We start from the raw sequence: 19739 nt of genomic DNA on the forward strand, positions 1-19739 counted from the left end.
AGGAAAGACACTTCTAAAGTCAGTATGCTTTCAGTGCAATGTTTTTGTCTATTGCTACAAATTTACCTCTGAACAATGAAGGCTAATATTCACAATGAAGACCTTAACTAAGATTCATCAAGCTGGGTGCTGGTAACTCATGCCTGTAATCTTAGCTACTCAGGAGGCTGAGATCTGAGGATTGTGGTTCAAAGCCAGCTGGGGCAGGAAAGTCCATGAGACTCATCTCCAATTAACCACCAGACACCAGAAGTGGCGCTGTGGCTCAGGTGTTAGAGCCCTTGCCTTGAGCTGAAGAGCTGAGGGACAGCTCCTAGGGCCAGAGTTCAAGCCTTATGACTGACAAAAAAAAAAAAAAAAGATTAATCAAAACACAACCAAGGTGCCTGCTAGACAGGATCTCCTAAAGCAGGTACTGTACTTTTTTTGTTGTTGTTGGTCATGGGGCTTGAGCTCTGGGCCTGGGCGCTGTCCCCCAGCTCAAGAGGCTAAGATCTGAGGATCTTGGTTTGAAGCCAACTTGAGCAGGAAAGTCCAGGAGACCGTTAGCTCCAATTAACCAACAAAAAGCCAGAAGTAGAGCTTTTGGCTCAAGTGGCAGAGCACCACCCTTGAGAGAAAAAGCTAAGGGGCAACACCCAGGTAGTGTGCATATACAATACACACACACACACACACACACACACACACACACACACACAAACAACAAAACAAAAAATACAGAAAAGCCTGGTAAGTGCAATTTTTTGAATAACGGTTTATTTAAAAGCACATCCCTTGACATCCCACTAAACAAACTTCTTTTCTTGGCTTCTTTCCTTCTATCTGTGATGCTATCAGCCAGAGCTCCCAGACTTAGACCTTGTAGCCAGCTTTGGTTGCTTCTTATTCCCTCGGCCTGGTTACTCAGTGGATCTCAGACCTCAGTTAGGACAACCTCAAATCTGTTCCTTTCTTGTCTGCAGTGCTAGGCATGCAACCAACCCAAGGCCTCACTTGTGCTAAGGCTTAGCATTGGTGCTTAGTAGCTAAGCATATGGTCTACTGCTGAGATTCCTCCCCTCCTTCCCTCCCTCTCTTCGTTTTCTTCTTCTCCTTCCTTGTCTTTTTCTTGTTCTCCTTCCTCCTCCCCCTCTTCTTCCTCCTTCTTCTCTTCCCTCGTCCTTCCTTCCTTTCTTCTTGTCTTGCTTTGTTGCCTAGGCTGGCTTAAACTTGAGATCCTCCTGCTTCCACCTCCCAAGTGCTGGGATTGCAGGAATGAATGCACTACCATGACATCAGGTCAGTTACAGCAGTTACTCTGCCAGTTCAGCATTATTGGAGCCATATCCTACTATGTCTCCTTGATATTAGTTTCTTGTTCTTCCTTCCCTACAGCTGGTGTGACGTTTCACAAACGCTACTTATATCATGGCCCTCCCTTCTCATTACTCAAGATTGTCTCAGCTCTACTGCTAAGGGAGTAGAGCCCATCTCCTCCTTTTGCTTGCTGGAGTATAACAGGGGACACCTGGGAGGTGTTGTGCAAGTTTCTGATAATGAGAGAAATCTTTATGGCGAGGGACTGTCCACACTGTCCTCTATGGAGTCTTCCTTTCCTCTCCTTTTTTGCCACTTTAGATCAGAAGTTTTGGAGCACTTGAAATTTCATGGTGCTGAATTTAGAGACAGGAAGAGGCAGCCAGAGGCGATAAAATATGGCTCAGGAAACTTCCACTCTGAATCCCTCCCAATTTTCTGGGGCCTGCTACGTAGGAGGCGCCATGGAGAGAAGCATATTGGTTCTTAAGTTCCTTCTCCCAAGAACCAAACAGTGAAAAACTTTCATTTTAACTGTTTGCTTTACTAAAAAAGAAGGGGAAAAGGGGGAAGGAGAAGCAGCAAAGGGGTTGAAGTAGAGAACAAAGCCCCAGTGATGGAAGCCCTTTGGGTTGGGGGGGCTGGGTGGAGGGTAGTTGGAGGAGACCACAGGCTCCGCCAACCTGATTGAATGATGGCATATGGCCGTCTGTCAAGTGTGCTCCACTGGGAGTGTGTGGGGGTGAGACATGTGAGGGTAATGAACCTGCCAGATGGTAGTTACCGCCACTAGCTCTTGGAGGATCCACTCACTAGGAGCTATGAAAGTGGGATTCCTAGCTGCAGGGAGGTGCTGTCTGGAGCCAAACATTTTGGCAAAGTAGTATGAAGAGGCTCTTTTTTTTTTTTTTGGTCCGGTAGTGGGGCCACTTCCGGCTTTTTTCTTCTTGCTTATGTGGTGCTGAGGAACCGAACCCAGGGCCTCATGCATGCAAGGCAAGCGCTCTATCACTGAGCCACCTTCCCAGCCCTGAAGAGGCTCTTATATTGTCTCACCTCATTCCTATTTATTTATTTATTTAGTCTGTCACGGGGCTTGAACTCCAAGCCTGCGTGCTGTCCCTGAGCTATTTTGCTCAAAGTGAGTGCTCTACCACTTTGAGCCACAGCACCACTTCTGGTTTTCTGGTGGTTCGTTGGAGATAAGAGTCTCAGACTTTTCCTGCCCAGCCTGGCTTTGAATTGTGATCTTCAGACCTCAGCCTCCTGAGTGTGTAGCTGGGATTACAGGAGTGAGCCACGAGTGCCTGGCACTCCATTCTTTTTAATGTGAAAATGCCCTTCGACGGACCTAGTTTAACATCAGGTCTAGTCCAGGTAAGATGGTGCAAGCCTCTTGGTACTACTCATTCCTTTGGGGTTACTCCTGGCATCTTTCTCCTTATGGAAAGCTTTGGTGCAGCCCCACCCAACAGAAAGGCTTCTTCCAAAGCCCATAATTCCTGTCTAGCTCTGCTGTCTCACAGTTTCCTTTCCTGTTCCTTCTGCCTTCCCCTTCTCCACTCTGACCGTTGGCAGTCGACATGTTTCTTGAGTACTTGCAGGCCATATGTGTCCTTTCCTCCTGGCTCCTTGGAAACCTGCCCTGGTTTGAACTTCTCTCTGGTTTTGTAAAACCATTAGCCACACCATGCTTTAGGCCTGCAAAGCTTTGGGCCTTGCAGGCAAAGCAAAGTCCCTAGCCTTTCCAGGGTTGGGAGTGGTGTGGCCGATCCTTGTGGAGTCAAGGGAATGGGGAAACTTGGAGACAGTAGGAGGGAGCCACACATATTCTGTGGCATTCTGGGGTTAGTGTGGGTCCAAGGACAACCTCCCAGTGCAGTGGAAAGGAGAGCTACTGTTAACTGAATGGTTTCTCCATGCTAGACACTCTACTGTATGCTCCAGGAGCATTAACCTATAGAATCTGCTCACTAAATACTAGTTCCTGCTTGGCACTTGTAGCTCACATCTGTAATCCTAGCTACTCAGGAGGCTGAGATCTGAGGAACACAGTTCAAAGGCAACCTAGGCAAGAAAGGCTGTGACACTCATCTCCAATTAAGCATGAAAAAACTAGAAGTGGCTCTGTGGCTCAAGTAGTAGAGCACTAACCTTGAGCAAAAAAAGCTCAGGGACAGTGTCCAGGCCCTGAGTTCAAGCCTTAAAGCCCTGGAGAAAACACACACACACACACACACACACACACACACACACACACACGTTCCTGATTTTTATCATGGAGAAACTTATTGAGTAACTTGTCACAGGTCACAAGCTAGATGATGGCAAACCTGCCTGATTTCAAAGCTCTCTGTGTGTGTGTGTGTGTGTGTGTGTGTGTGTGTGTGTGTGTGTGTGTGTGTGTGTGTGCGCGCGCGCAGCGCGCATCAGCCCTGGGGCTTGAACTCTGGGCCTGGGTTCTATCTCTGAGCTTCTTTTGCTCAAGGCTTGCTCTCTAGCTCTACCATTCTTGAGCCACAGCTCTACTATTGGCTTTTTTTCTTTTTTGGTGTAGTAGTTAGTTACAGGGTTTGAAGTCAGGGCCTGGGCACTGTTCTTAAGCTCTTTTGCTAAAGGCTAGTGCTCTACCACTTGAGCCACAGCCCCACTTCTGTTTTTTTTAAGAGTCTCTCAGGGACTTTTCTGCCTTGGTTGGCTTCAGACCTTCATTCTCAGATCTCAGCCTCCTGGGTAGCTAGGATTACAGGTGTGAGCCACCGGTGCCCGGCTAAGCCTGTGTTCTTTTTTTTTTTTTTTTTTTGTCGGTCGTGGGGCTTGAACTCTGGGCCTGGGCGCTGTCCCTCAGCTCTTCAGCTCAAGGCGAGCGCTCTACCACTTGAGCTACAGCGCCACTTCCAGTTTTCTGGTGGTTTATTGGAGATAGGAGTCTCACCGTCTTTCCTGCCCGGGCTGGCTTTGAACCGCGATTCTCAGATCTCAGCCTCCTGAGTAGCTAGGATTACAGGCGTGAGCCACCAGCGCCCGGCGTCAAAGCCTGTGTTCTTAATGTGTGTACCCTGACACTTTTCTAGATAGATCCTCAAAGTGTACATCCTAGAGGATTCACTTTATTTTTAAGGTCATTGGAAAGTTTGCTGAACACTTACACATAAACCACGCCTATTATGTGTACAAGTAGCTGATTTGACTTTCTCCCTCACCTCTAAGATTAGCTATATAATTTTTTTTTTTTGTCAGTCATGGTGCTTGAAGTTGGGGACTTGGCACCGTCCTTGAGCTCTTCAGCTCAAGGTGAGCGCTCTACCACTTGAGCCACAGCGCCACCTCTGGTTTTCTGGTGGTTAATTGGAGATAAGGGTCTCACGGATCTTCTTGCCTAGGCTGGCTTTGAACTGTGATCCTCAGAGTTCAGTCTCCTGAGTAGCTAAGATTATAGGTGTGAGCCACCAGCACCTGGCTTTAGCCATATCATTTTGTAGGATGGACATAGGATGGAACTGAATCTCAGAGACATTACCCACTTCATAAGCGATGCAGTCAGAATTGCACCCAAGTCTGGGTTCCACCAGTACCAGTGTTCTCTTTTCTGACTTTCCCCTCCTTCCCCATTGAGCCTCTTTTGTAGTTTCTCTGTCTGGAACCTCATTAATGTTTGTTACTGAGCTTACAGGATGCCGGCACCCAAGCGTCCATGACTTCCAAGTTGATGGATGACCATTTTCTTTGAAGTCAGGGAGTGGCTGAGTGAAGAGAGGGGGTGGGGTGGGGTTACTTCCTTCTATGTGCATGGAGAATCGAGACCTAGATTGCTTCTAAGCACATTTTTTATGTTCTCCCCTCTCTCCTCTCTTAAATCAGGGTGAAGGTTGCCGAACTGTCCCCCTGGCTGGACATGTGGGGTTTGACAGCTTGCCTGACCAGCTGGTGAATAAGTCAGTCAGCCAGGGCTTCTGCTTCAACATCCTGTGCGTGGGTGAGTTATTTCCATAGCAGGAAATTCTATTGCAGAATATGGACCCTTAATGGTGGCTGGATGTGGCTTTGCAGGTAATTAGGTTCAATAATGTGTCATTCTGATCTAGTTGCAAGAACTTCCCCGCCTCCCCCCTTCTCCTCTTAGCTCTCTGCTCGCTTTTAAAGCAGCCAGCCATAATTACATTTTTTTTTTTCCTGGCTAGACCAGAGTCTGGACCTATACCTTGGGGGAAACAGGGCTGTGTAAAACCCAGTGGAAACTCTTTGAACAGGGGGCTAGGCTGCTCACGGACTGCTGTCAGGTTCATCCTGATTGAAGAAGACATGAACCAGGTCACAATTGAGAGATTATGATGGCCGAGGAAAGAAAAATGGCTGCTCACCAGCTCTGAGAAGGGTGTTGGGCATGTTGCTTCCATTTGTAGCTCCTTTAGCCTTGGTACAAGTGAGATCACCCATGGGGTGTGCTGAGATCTTTAATTCCCCTTAACTGTATCTCTCTGCCCTACACCTTTAATCTCATCTCATTTGCGGGAGCCACATCTTTTAGTTGTTATTGTTTTTTTTTTAAATTTGTAGAGAGGTTCTCATTTGTTTTAGCTCAGGTCTTTGGATCTTCTTGCCTCAGCCTCTTGAATGCTGGAATTCTAGGTGTGTGCATCATACTCAGCTCAGAAGCCACATCTCAGTCCCCTCTATATGTTCATAAAGAGAGTTCAGTATTTGTGAAATGAATGGATGAGACAACTCCACAGGAACAACTCATTTAGTTCCTCACTCTTTCATATTAGCTAATTAGGTCCTTAGTCTGCAAAGTGAACAGAACAAGTAGCGTTTATATCCTTGTAGAACCCAGGAACACAGGACTTGGGAAAGACAAAGGATTTACCTAACCAGGCAACAAAGAAAACATGGCAGAGCCATAACACAGACCCAGGCCTGGCCTTCCTGTTTCTCTTACTGCCTTTCCAGCTGCTGCCAACAATATCTTTGGAGAACACGATAGCACTTTGGAAAGCATCAAGTACCAATCATGCAGCCACGAGGAACAACAGTTCCTTGATATTCTTTAAGAATGTCTCCTTAGACCTTAGAAACCCCAAATTTGCAAACACAATCATATAATTTTCACCCCACAGTGCAGGAAAGCAAACCTGTGTATTTTCAGTGACTTCCTTCTGAACCTTAATGATTATATAAATACCATAATAAAGTCAGTTTTCATACTGGCTGGAACACTCAAACACTTTGGCTAATTGCTTTTGATTATTTTTGTAGAGATTGTATAAGTAACTCATTCATGGTATAGCTCAGAACCAACCATTGCATTGAATATTGTACTCTTAAAAATTCTTTTTTTGCCAGGCGCCAGTGGCTCATGCCTATAATCCTAGCTACTCAGAAGGCTGAGATCTGAAGATCACGGTTCAAAGCCAGCCCGGGCAGGAAAGACCATGAGACTCTTATCTCCAATAAACCACTCAGAAAACCAGAAGTGGTGCTGTGGCTCAAAAAAAAAAAAGAATTCTTTTTTTTTCTCACTTAAGGTTTAAAAATTCTTTTTTTTTTCTCACTTAAGGTTATGATCTTCCTTCCTTCCTTCCTTCCTTCCTTCCTTCCTTCCTTCCTTCCTTCCTTCCTTCCTTCCTTCCTTCCTTCTTTCCTTCCTTCCCTCCTTCCTTCCTTCCTTCCTTCCTTCCTTCCTTCCTTCCTTCCTTCCTTCCTTCCTTCCTTCCTTCCTTCCTTCCTGAACTTAGGGCCTGGGCACTGTCCCTGAGCTTCTTTTGCTCAAGGTTAGCACTCTACCACTTGAGCCACAGTGCCACTTCTGGATTTTTCTGTTTATATGGTACTGAGAATTGAACCCAGGGCCTCATGCATGCTAGGCAAGCACTCTACCACTAAGCCACACTCTCAGCCTCAAGCTTATTATTTTCTTGGGCCTTTTTTTTTTTTTTTCTTCTCCCTTCCTTTACTCTTTCCCATGTCATTTTCTGTAAGAGAATCACTGCACACTCAAGGACAAGTAGAAAATAACAAAGTGACTTCTAAATATGGAGGGCAGACAAGTCAACCTAGGCTCACTCACTAGCGATATGACTCTTTTCCATGTCTCAGATTCAGAACCTATGACATGAAAATATATGTTTTACACACTTACACATTTAGGGGCTTTAGAGTCCAGATCAAGCCTACCAACCTTTTGAATTCTGAAAGTCTAATTCATAGTAACATTTAGGAGTTATGTGTAGGTGCTATTAGGATGGAGGAAACAAAACAAATCGAAGACAGAATGATTGGCATCAAGAGCAAATGCCATCACATCCCATATTAGCACCACCAAATCTCTATTTAACAAGATCTCCAATCTTTGGCTGGTGGCCACCTTCTTTCCCCTAATATTTGATTACTGAAATATTCCAGCACAAACATATCAGATTCCCTTGGCATTCCTCCCAGAGCTTCCTCCATACGACCTGTGCTGAAGTTTGAGATGAGAAATGACCAAAATTCACCCAAAGCAACATTTCAACCAAGTGTACAACTGGGTGGGCCCTGGAAAGCTTCAGGATCCAGACTCTGTGAAGCAGAATGGCTCTCGATGGCAGAAATATGTAGGGGGACATGACATGGAGATCACAGGCTCTTCTGGGGTCCAAAGGAAAAGGCAGCCAAGACTAAGACAAAGTGCCTGGAAAAATAGTAACTCCCCTCCCCCTTCCTACTTCCCACACATGCCTTATCCAACTACAGCTGCTTAAACCTGCACCTGCTGGGATGGAATAGCTGGGGGGGGGGGGGCCGCCAGGACAGGACAGTCCCTCCAAGAGGGGAGGAGGAAGAAGGAAACCCTCACATCCTTAAGCGCTCTCTCTCTCTCTCTTTCCATATACATATTTGTCAAGTTCTAGGAAATGGCCGCCCCAGTAACTCCTCTTAGACCTGTGTGTGGAGCCATTGGGTAGTCCCACCTGGATGGGGTTAATCTTTTTATTTTTATTTTAATTTTTAATTGCTATTATGAAGGTACAGATGGGTTATATACATCAGGTAATGAGGCCATTTCTCCAGTGAATGGGGTTTAATCTTATGCTCATGTACCCTCCTTTTGCTTGAGCCAAGGTCACAGCAGCATAGAGTGGCTGAGACTGCAGTCTCAGCCTAGCCACAGTGCTGGGTTGTCACTGACTTGGCAAAGAGGCAGTAGCTTGGCTGGTGAAGGTGATCTTTCCTCTTAGAGGACTTTGAGAGCAGGTGTTCAAGCCTATTGCCTGTGCGTAACTGTCAGGTGAACTTCCTTAATGACTGCTATAAAACCCTTCTGTTTGGACATAAAATGTATTCCCTCGAAGTATTTTTAACATAAAATTGAGACAATGCTAGTTTGCATTATTAACTGAGAGCTTTGTTCTCTTTTCTACATTATTTCTCTTGATACTCATGTCCAGCAGAGTATCTGATCTACAGATGTGTGTGTGTGAGTGTGTGTGTGCGTGCGTGTGTGTGTGCGTGTGCGTGTGTGCGTGCGTGCGTATGTGAGTGTGCATGCCAGATTGTTGAAATTGAGAGGGACAATTTTTATGAATCTAGAGCCTGATTTATACTAAGAGTACCCATAAGTGGTTCCCATAATTATTACTTTGAGCTGTGCACATTGGTGTGAACATATTGTAACTCAGGTCCAGTAGACTCTCTGAGGCTGATGATAATTAGAGTGGGTTGAGATTCCTCTTCCTCCATCAGAAATCATTTCAAAGGGGCTGAGAAGGTGGCTCAGAGGTAGAGTGCTTGGCTTGCATGCATGAAGCCTTGGGTTCGATTCCTCAGCACCGCATAAGCAGCAAAAGAAGTGGCGCTGTGGCTCAAGTGGCAGAGCACTAGCCTTGAGCTGAAGAGCTGAGGGACAGCACCCAGGCCCAGAGTTCAGACCCTATGACTGACCCCCCCCCCCCCAAAAAAAAAAAAAATCATTTCTGAGCCAGGCACTGTTGGCTCATGCCTTTAATCCTAGCTACTCAGGAGGCTGAAATCTGAGGATCAAAGTTTGAAGCCAGCCTGGGCAAAAAAGGCCTGCTGTGAGATTTTATCTCCAATGAAGCACCAAAAGCCAGAAGTGGAGCTATGGCTCAAAGTAGTAGAGCACTAGCCTTGAGCACTAGTGTTCAGGGACAGTGCCAAGGCCTTGAGTTCAAGTCCCTGGATAGGCACCAAGAAAATTCTATCTTAAGCTAGGTGTTGGTGGCTCATGCCTATAATCCTAGCTACTCAGGAGGCTGAGATCTGAGGATCAGGGTTCAAAGCTAGTATAGGCAGAGAAGTCCGCAGGAGACTCATCTCTAACCACTCAAAAACTGTAAGTGGTGCTGTGGCTCAAATGGTAGAGAGCTAGCCTTGAGCACAAAGAGGCTCAGGGACAGCGCCCAGGCCCTGAGTTCAAGCCCTACAACTGACCAAAAAAATACTATTGGAACTGGGAATGTGGCTTAGTGGTAGAGTGCTTGCCTAGCTAGCATGCATGAAGCCCTGAGTTCGATTCCTCAGTACCACATAAACAGAAAAAGCCAGAAGGGGAGCTGTGGCTCAAGTGGTAGAGTCCTAGCCTTGGGCAAAAGAAGCTTGGGATAGAACTGGCAAAAAAAAAAAAGTCCTATCTTATTCTTTAGCTTCAGAAAATTGTGAAGATCCCATGATTGTATTTGTTTGTTTGTTTTTGTCGCTTGTGGGGCCTGAACTCTGGGGCTGGGCACTGTCTCTGAGCTCTTCAGCTCAAGGCTAGTGCTCTACCACTTGAGCCACAGTGCCACTTCCAGCTTTTTCTGCTTATGTGGTGCTGAGATCCCATGATTGTAGATGTGATTATAGGAGGCCTCAAAGGAGCTGCCAGACCCCACAGTACATGTGTTCTGGGACCCATTGCTTTATACCTCTGGGGACAATTCATTCACATGTGGCAACAATAGGAAGAGCTGGGAGAGGAGCACAAAGGGTTATAATGATAATATTTACTTTGAAGCTGCTCAGGATTCCAGACTCAACTGTGCTCTATTGAACTTGGAAAACACAAGAGAAGCAGGATTGAGGCATTCTACCAGAGCAAGGAAAGGGCAGCTAGCATTCTCTCAAGGTCACTGGCCAATTATCCTCGTACCTTTGTGTCTGGGAAATGCAGCTGCTCACCTAAGACAGGCTGCTAGCATCAGCCAGCATCTAATGAGGCATCACAGGACAAAACTTGCCAAGGAGCCAGGTGCCACTACTCAGGAGGCTGAGATCTGAGGATCATGGTTCAAAGCCAGCCCAGGCAGGAAAGTCTGTGAGACTCTTATCTCCAATAACCACTAGAAAACTGGAAGTGGCGCTGTGGCTCAAGTGGTAGAGAACTTCAGCCTTGAGCTGAAGAGCTCAGGGACAGTGCCTAGGCCCAGAGTTAAAACCCTACGACCAGGGGGAAAAACAAACAAACAAACAAAAAACCTTGCCGTGGTTTGTATTATTATCCATTCATTTTCATGGTGTCACTCTTCCCACCATAGCTGATTTGAAGCTACCCATGTAACACTGATGCATGCAGATTCCGAAAGAGAGGCAGGAAGCTGGACAACGCTGGCTGGAGTATGTCAGCGTTTGCCAGCCTTCTGCCAGTTCAGGAAGGAGAAAGGGCAAGGTCATAGGACCAGTTAGGAACCTGTCCCCAACCATAGGCTACCTAGATCTACTGGAGTTCCAGTAGAGTTCCTATTGAACTCAGAGCTATTCCTCTTGTTTACCTCAACATTCAAAGCTGAAAGGACTGGGTTCTAGCAGAGTGTTGTAAAGCATTTGCCTAGTAAGCCATGGGTTCAACTCTCAGCACCGCCAATAAGAGAAAAATAACAAAGGCGAAGGAGACTTGAGTTCCATCTCAACTGTGATATTGGCTCTGTTTTTGGTTGGTCATGGGGCTTGAACTCTGGGCTTGGGTGCTGTCCCTGAGCCTCTTTGTGCTCAAGGCTAGTGCTCTATCACTTTGAGCCACAGCTCCACTTCCGGTTTTCTGGTGGGTAATTGGAGATAGGAGTTTCACAGCCTTTCCTGCCCAAGCTGGTTTTGAACAGCAATTCTCAGATCTCAGCCTCCTGAGTGGCTAGGATTATAGGCGTGAGTTACTAGTGCCCAGTTGGGATAGTGGCTCTTGTTCATCTATATGTCCTCAGCCTCTGGTTTCTATTAGAGGTTAGGGAACTACTTGGCAAACTGAACAAATCTATCATGCCTAGGAGTCCTTTGCATGAGCAGAGTGGGTTAAACACATCCATTCCAGCATTACCATTGATGGAAATGCTGCTGGCTCTGCCACTTACCTGTTTGGGACACTGGCTTGTTACACATTCTCCACATTGTAAAGATTAGGAAAAGTAGGAGTAGGAGAGGCTGAGCAACAGAGGGAATTCACATTGCTAATGAGAGGCTTGGTAAGCTAACTGTAAATGGAGGACACACTGTGGTATCTTGGCACTGGTTGGGGTAGAGTTCAATGGTAGAGATTTCTCATGGAACATGCATTTAGGCCCTAGGCTCCACCCCTATAAGCTTAAAAGGTCAAATTGTAGTATTTGCCTAATAGTCTTGTTATGAGGACTAAATAGAAAAAAATACATGTGGCTGAAGTTTATTTAGCTCAGTGGTCAAGTACTTGCCTCATAGGTGTGAGCTGCTAGATTTCATACTGAGCACTGCAAAGAAAGAAAGAGAGAGAGAGAGAGAAAAAAAGAAAGAAAAGAAGGAAGGAAGGAAGGAAGGAAGGAGAAATTACAAATATTTACAGCAATACTAGGCACAGAGTAAGTGTACTATAAATAGTTGCCATAGTTTAACTTCAACTTTCTTTTTTTTTGTGGTTGTGAAGCTTGAACTCAGGGCCTGGGCACTGTCCCTGAGCTTCTTTCTTATGCTTAAAGTTAGCACTCTACCATTTGAGCCACAGTGCCACTTCCGGCTTTTTCTTTTCCTGCCTTCCTGCCTGCCTGCCTTCCTGCCTGCCTGCCTGCCTTCCTGCCTTCCTTTCTTTCTTTCTCTTTCTTTCTTTCTTTTCTTTCCTTCCTTCCTTCCTTCCTTCCTTCCTTCCTTCCTTCCTTCCTTCCTTCCTTCCTTCCTTCCTTCCTTCCTTTCTTCCTTTCTTTCTTTCTTTCTTTCTTTCTTTCTTTCTTTCTTTCTTTCTTTCTTTCTGGCCCTGGGGCTTGACCTCAGGGCCTGGGCACTGTCCTTGAGCCTCTCCATGCTCAAAGCTAGTGCTCTATCACTTGAACCACAGCTCCACTTCCACTTTTTTCTGCTTATGTGATACTGAAGAATTGAACCCAGGACTTCATGCATGCTAGGCAAGCACTCTACCACTAAGCCACATTCCCAGCCCATCAACCTTCTCTTTCTGTGGGAAAATAGACTGGGATTCAGAGATGGTCCAGGGCTGTGACTCAGGCTGTCCCGTGGTGACCAGGCTAGGATTCTTCATTTCATGACTTGCAAGATCTTAATTGCACAAGGTACCAGGATAAAAACAGCAGCTGAGGAAAATGAATAAATCTTTTTCCTCCCCTTGCTCGCCCGGAGACTTGAACTCTGAGCCTGAGCACTGATTTTGTGCTTCTTTTGCTCAAGTCTAGCACTCTAGCACTTGAGCCACAGCACCACTTCTGGCTTTTTCTGAGTAGTTTATTCGAGATTAGAGTCTCAAGGACTTTCTTACCTGGGCTGTCCTCCAACCCAGATCCTCAGACCTCAGCCTCCTGAGTAGGTAAGATTATAGGCATGAGCTACCAGCACCTGAGGAAGACAGCTGAATTTGTATAAGTTTGTGTATTTGTATGTATATGTATGTGCCAGTACTGGGGCTTGAGCTCAGACCTTTATGTTGTCACTTGGCTTTCTTGATTGTAGCTAACACTCCACCACTTGAGTCATTTTGCTGGTTAATTGGTGATAGAATCTTGAGGACTTTTCTTCCCAGGCTGGCTTCAGACCTAGGCTGGCTTCCTCCAGGTCTCAGCCTCCTGAGTAAGTAAGACTATATGCATGAGCCACTGATATATGGCTTAACTTTTACTATAGTGGTTTTTGTGAGTGTGTGTGTGTGTATACGTTTTTTATTGTAAAAATATGCAGTACAGAAGGGTTACAGTTACATGAGCCAAGGTAATGAGTACATTTCCTATTGAGCATTGTTGCTTCCTCTTTTGTTTTTCCCCTACCATTCCTTCCCTCACCACCTCCACAACTACCCTCTCCCCACCCCCCATAGTGGATTTTTGTTTGTTAGTTTTTTTCCGTGGTGCTAAGGTTTCAGCTCACGGCCTTGTCTTGTTAGGCAATTTCCAGTCATGCCCTCAAAACTTTTCTTTTTGCTTTCTGCTTTAGTTGTTTTTCAAATGAGATCTCAAGCTTTTTGCCTGGGCTGGCCTCAAATTTCTATCCTCTTACCTATGTATAGGTGAGATCTACACGTGGGAAACACCGCACCTGGCTTCTTCTTTGCGATGGGGTCACAGTAACCATTTCCCTGGGCTGGCCTCCAACTCCAATCTTCCTATCTCTGTCTTCTAAAACCTGAGATTCCACCTGGGTGATTGCTGTGTGCCACACTGATTTTTCACCCAGGCTGGTGAAATCAACATCACACTGTCTCAAGGAGTATATATCCTGGGGCTTGAACTCAGGTCTTGCCTGCTGTCCCTGAGCTTTTATGCTCAAGGCTGGTGCTCTGCCATTTGAGCCACAGCTCTACCTCTGGTTTTTTGGTGGTTAATTGGAGATAAAAGTCTCACAGCCTTTCTTGCTGGCTTCAACCTGATCCTCAGACCTCAGCCTCCTAAGTAACTCAGATTACAGACATGAGCCACTACTGCCTGGCTCTAGAAAAAGTATATATTATATGCTTTCCATTTAAATATAGTTTCCCAAATACTATCTACCTTAAGCAAAGTGAGAGGAAATCCTCTTGGATGTTAGTATGCATGAGTTTTAAGAAACTCTAGTGTCTCCATGCTCTGGGAAGGCTAGGGAGAAGGAGAAGAGAGGGAAATTGACTCCTTGGGATTCCTCAAATTTCCTACTGGAGTCTAATTGCCAAGTTGCTACCTTCCTGCTGACAGGATCCCATTTAGGCCATGTACCTCCCTCCCCCAATCCAGTATCAGCCCAGGGCAGCTGTTAGAAGGGACCATATCTCAGGCTCAAGCTGGGTTTGTGGCTGCCATTGAGAGAGATTCCCGACCCCCCTCCCCCCCCCCCCCCCCCCCGCGCCCTCCGCCCCAGCTTGACACTGCTGGGAACATGAGCACCCAAGAACCATAGGGAGAACAGCCTTGATTTTCTGCTCTTTCTGAGATATTGCATTTATTGCCATTCTTAAGCACCAGGAGTTTCTTTTCTTGCAGACCTTCATTAGCTGACATCTCATTTCCAAAACCCTTCTGTGCTGGCTTGCATCTGGGCAGTCATTTTACTGCTCTTCAGTCCTGATGCTTACCCTGCCTTCCCAGCCCTCATTTCTCCAGCTGTGCAAACAGGGTGGATCCCTTGCTCTGCAGTGCTACTCTTTTGTTGTTGTTGTTGGTCATGTGGGGATTGAACTCAGGGCTTGGGCACTGGCCCTGAGCTCTTTTGCTCAAGGGCCAGTGCTCTACCACTTTGAGCCACAGCACCACTTGCAGTTTTCTGGTGGTTAAATGGAGATGAGTCTCATGGACTTTCTTGCTTGGGCTGGCTTTGAACTGTGATCCTTTACATCTCAGCCTCCTGAATAACTAGGATTACAAGTGTGAGCCAGCAGTGTCTGGCCTTGCAGTGCTACTCTTAAGCACCAAAGATTCTCTCCCAGAATTCTTAGGATGGGGAGCCAATGAGACTATGTTGGGTGCTGGGGAGTAAGCCCACCTTTCTCTAGGAGCTGCTAGACTTTGAGTTAGGAGCTTATGACAGGAGAGGGGTGGGGGTGGAGATGCACATGGAAAATCCATTAGGCACTTACCAAGACTGGCTGGAATATACCTTGAAACAGTGCTGTAACCATCCTGTGTACTTCAAAATTGCTGGCCCCATTTGCAGTTAAACTTCACCCCTACTTTAGGAGGTGTGTATTATGTGCATGTGTGTTTTAGGTGTGTGTGTGTTTCAGGTGTGTGTGTGTGTGTGTGTGTGTGTGATAGATCCAAATCTGTTTGCTTTGCCCAAGTCTGTTACCTTTCATGGCAAGATCCCAACTCATCCTATTTTTCTTGGGACCCAAATGCTTCCTGCTCCGTTCATTAGAGGTGGACGAAAGAGGCCTCTTTTCAGTCTTTGCTGCTAATGGATCTAGCAGACCCTGGCTAGAAACCTGATCTATTTGAGGACCCATTTCCACACACCCTGGCCATCCACCATGTTACCCAGACTTGGAGCTGAAACTGAATGGTCTCCTTGTCTCCCCTACCCCTTCCCTCTCCCCTTCTTACTCTTTCTCCTTTCCTCATACAGAATGCTCTCATCATAGACAGCTATTTTTGAAAGCACCTCCTCCCTTCATAGCTCATTATTCAGGATAAAAGAAGCTTGGAACATGTGAAGCTAGACACACCCAAAGGGTGGAGAGAGATGAAGCCTTTTCGGGATTTCTAAATGTGCAGCTTTAGCTCAAGCCCTGCACTGCCTTGCAAATGTGTACTGTTGGTCCCAAAGGGGAGATTTCCAGGTTAAGAGCTTCCCAGGGCAAGCTGTGAAGAAAAGACAAAGCTCTAAAGTCTTCAACACACACACACACACACACACACACACACACACACACACACACACACACACACACACACACACACACACACACACGGTCCCAAAGGGGAGATTTCCAGGTTAAGAGCTTCCCAGGGCAAGCTGTGAAGAAAAGACACACACACACACACACACACACACACACACACACACACACACACACACACACACACACACACACACACACACACACACACACACACACACACACACACACACACACACACACACACACACACACACACACACACACACACACACGGTCCCAAAGGGGAGATTTCCAGGTTAAGAGCTTCCCAGGGCAAGCTGTGAAGAAAAGACAAAGCTCTAAAGTCTTCAACACACACACACACACACACACACACACACACACAGCCAAAGCTCACACACATCCCCTGGGTGGGGAGGGGTGGGAAGAAGGATAGTGTAGGAAAATCATAGGTATGCAAAGGGCAGTGAGAGTTGTTCACTACTGACATTTATTCCAAAATTGTTTGTGGGGTGGGGTGCAGTGGAGCTGGGTACAGTGAGAGGTCAAATACCTTCTGGATCCTTGGATATTCTAAGTGGTTTTAGAGCCTAGCCCAGCTTGTGGTTTCCTATCAGATTCCTGCCTAACTCTCTTGTCACCAACTTCCCTCCAAATTGAGCCTTATGATGTCTTATTCCCAAAGTGACTTCAGGCAGTGCCTTGATAGGCCCTGGAGTTCCCAGAAATAACCTTCCCAAACCTTTGTCAGTCAGCCCCAGCCCTTCCCCCATTCATCTCCCTCTCATGAAATTCCAGACTTTTCAAATTCCAGTGCTTTAATTTATTAGTGTCCCAAAGCCTATTAGTTAAACAAACAAATGACTGGTTTGTTTGAAATTTAAGGAGAACAGTAATTTGTACTGTTCCCCCTCCCCCCATTAGCTAAAAATAGTACCACTAGAAGGCTCAAGCAGGCCCGAGGAGAAGCCTAGGGCAGACTCAGTCTTCCTACTGGAGACACATTTGGACATATACAGAGTGCCTGAGGAGATTGAGGAGGGGTAGGAAGGAGGGGGCTTTCCTTCCTTCCTTCCTTCCTTCCTTCCTTCCTTCCTTCCTTCCTTCCTTCCTTCCTTCCTTCCTTCCTTCCTTCCTTCCTTCCTTCCTTCCTTCCTTCCTTCCTTCCTTTCCCCAGTCCTGGGGCTTGAACTCAGGTCCTGATCACTATCCTTGAGTTCTTTTTGTTCATGGTTAGCACTCTACCACTTTGAGCCACAGCACTACTTCTGTTTTCTGGTGGTTAATTAGAGATAAGAGTCTCACAGACTATCCTGCCCGGACTGGCTTTGAATCATGATCCTCAGATCTCAGCCTCCTAAGTAGCTAGGATTACATGTATGAGCCACCAGTGCCCTGTTCCCTTTAATTTTCTTATTACCTAACTATACATGTTCTACTTGGAAAACACAGGAAAGTAGAAAGAAATACAAAGCACACATAATCCCATCACTCAGGCAAGCGTGGATAAAAGTGTATTGTGTTTCTTTACACAGTCTTGCTGGCCATAACTATACCTCTCCATTACTGCCTAAATATAAATTACTGTTATTATTATCTTACTATTTTTGCCAGTCCTGGGCTTGAACTTAAGGCCTGGGCACTATCTCTGACCTTCTTTTGCTCAAGGCTAGCACTCTACCACATGAGCCACAGTGCCACTTCTGGCTTTTTCTGTGTATGGGGTACTGAGGAATGGAACCCAGGGAGAGAGAGTCTTATAGTCTTTCCTGCCTCGGCTGACTGTGAACCGTGTTCCTCAGATCTCAGCCGCCTGAGTAGCTAGTATAAATATTTTTTCTGGATATGTACTCTAGATAAAAATATGAAATGACAGAAACAATCTGAGGAGCAAAATGGAAATGACCTGAATTCCAGTTAGAGTGAGGTGACTGGTAGCTCCCGCATTCCCTTTGGTCATTTGCATGTAATTGAGACCATGTAGTCAGTGTTCTTCCCTCTGCTTTTCCTTAGGTGTCGCGTGTATATTTGCTCACATACACAACGTCACTTGAAACATGGCGTGTAAGGGCCACATAGTCACTGTGTGAATGGATCCCAACTTACCTTTTTGTTTTTCAGGAGAGACGGGTTTGGGCAAGTCCACCCTCATGGACACTCTGTTCAACACCAAGTTTGAGGGGGAGCCAGCCACTCACACACAGCCGGGTGTCCAGCTCAGATCCAATACCTATGACCTTCAAGAGAGCAATGTGGGGCTGAAGCTCACGATTGTTAGCACAGTGGGCTTTGGGGACCAGATCAACAAGGAAGACAGGTAAGGATGGCAGTCGGGTGGGAGGTGGTGGCTGGGGTGGGGGGCGCAGTAGAGCATTGCCCAGAGGAGCTCAGGATGCTATCATGGATGCTGGGATCCATCCTGTCTCCCCACAATGACAGGTAGCAGGTCCCTCATAACCAGCACAGTCCAGTACCTTACTCACTGCTTTAACTCCATACACTTGGCCTAAAGAAGGCCATTTTCCCAGTATACATGGGCGGGCCCCCAAGTGTACATTAAAGTGTGCATTCAGCACACTTGTAGGTTTCTGCCTTGTGCTGGGTGTCCTGTTCTTGGAATCCAATAAGGTACATACACATAGTATCTGTCCTTGAGGCATTCCAGGGCAAGATCGGTGCTAAGTAAACAAGCCAATAATTTCCATAGAGTGCTATGTGTTCCATAAAGGACAAGGTACAAAAAGGCAGGGGTGAAAAGTGTCACTTCTTTGTAGTTAGAGGAGGTCAGGGTCAAGGAAGCCTTCACAAAGCCCCCCATGACGCTGAAGGATGAATCACACTACCAGATAGACAACGGATAGAACAGAAGGGCATTCTAGGAAGAGGTAATTGCTGGGACAAAGGCAAAATGATGAAGAGAGTTCTAACAGTGGGTGTTGGAGGCGTGGCTCAGGGGGTACAGCGCCAGCTAATGAGAAAAAAAGCATCAGTCTTGGTTTTTAATGAAAAAAAAAAAGAAAGAATTTTGATGTATTCTAGGAAACTGCAACTGTTTGACTAGATAGCTAGAGTTACAGAGAAACTAATGAAGCTTAAGCTTTGGGATCCTATAACCAAATTTTAGTCAGAAGGTAGTATTAGTTTACTTGGAAAGTTAAGAATAAGTGTAACTCCCTCTGAAATCTGTTTTTTTTTTTAAATTTTAATTTAAATTTTTTGTGAACATACTGTACAGAGGGGTTACAATTACATGGGCAAGATAATGAGTACATTTCTTATCAAGCTCCCTCTGAAATCTGGATCTGCCCCTGGGCTAGCAGTTGAAGTGATGAGAGGACAATAGAGGAGGTGAGTCTGTAGATAGAGTGGTACCAAATCCTAGAGGGATTTAGATGTACATTTATGTGGAGCTGTTGAAAGATTCAGTATGGCTGAAGTTGGCAGAACACCTGCCTAGCAAGTACTAGACCTGAGTTCAAACTCCAGTACCTCAGAGGTGGTAGGAGGAAGGAGGTAGATAAACAATCCTTTCAGATAGTATGCTGATAAACTAGATAATCAAGAAGGCCAACCAAACTAGTGGAGCAATAAGATTGAAGAAGCAAAATAATGCTAAGATAGGCAACAGGAGACTGATTTTCATAGATACTGAGTGGGTAAAATCACGGGGCTTGGTTTTGTTTTTATTTTT

The 19739-nt window shown here is 46.0% G+C and overlaps 1 protein-coding gene across 4 annotated transcripts in view; it reads left to right on the forward strand.

Moving 5' to 3' along the window:
- The window catches only part of Septin6 (septin 6), an 82248-nt gene that overhangs the window by 12994 nt on the left and 49515 nt on the right, over nt 1–19739 (forward strand). For all 4 annotated transcript variants that reach the window (XM_042702481.1, XM_042702483.1, XM_042702482.1 and 1 more), the window contains exons 2-3: nt 5161–5275; nt 18170–18365. In XM_042702481.1, coding sequence (XP_042558415.1) covers nt 5161–5275; nt 18170–18365 — 311 coding nt within the window. The remainder of the gene's footprint in view (nt 1–5160; nt 5276–18169; nt 18366–19739) is intronic.

This window comes from Dipodomys spectabilis, unplaced genomic scaffold (genome assembly GCF_019054845.1).
Source record: "Dipodomys spectabilis isolate Male_0828 unplaced genomic scaffold, ASM1905484v1 ptg000325l, whole genome shotgun sequence".
In the NCBI taxonomy this organism is placed as follows: domain Eukaryota; kingdom Metazoa; phylum Chordata; class Mammalia; order Rodentia; family Heteromyidae; genus Dipodomys; species Dipodomys spectabilis.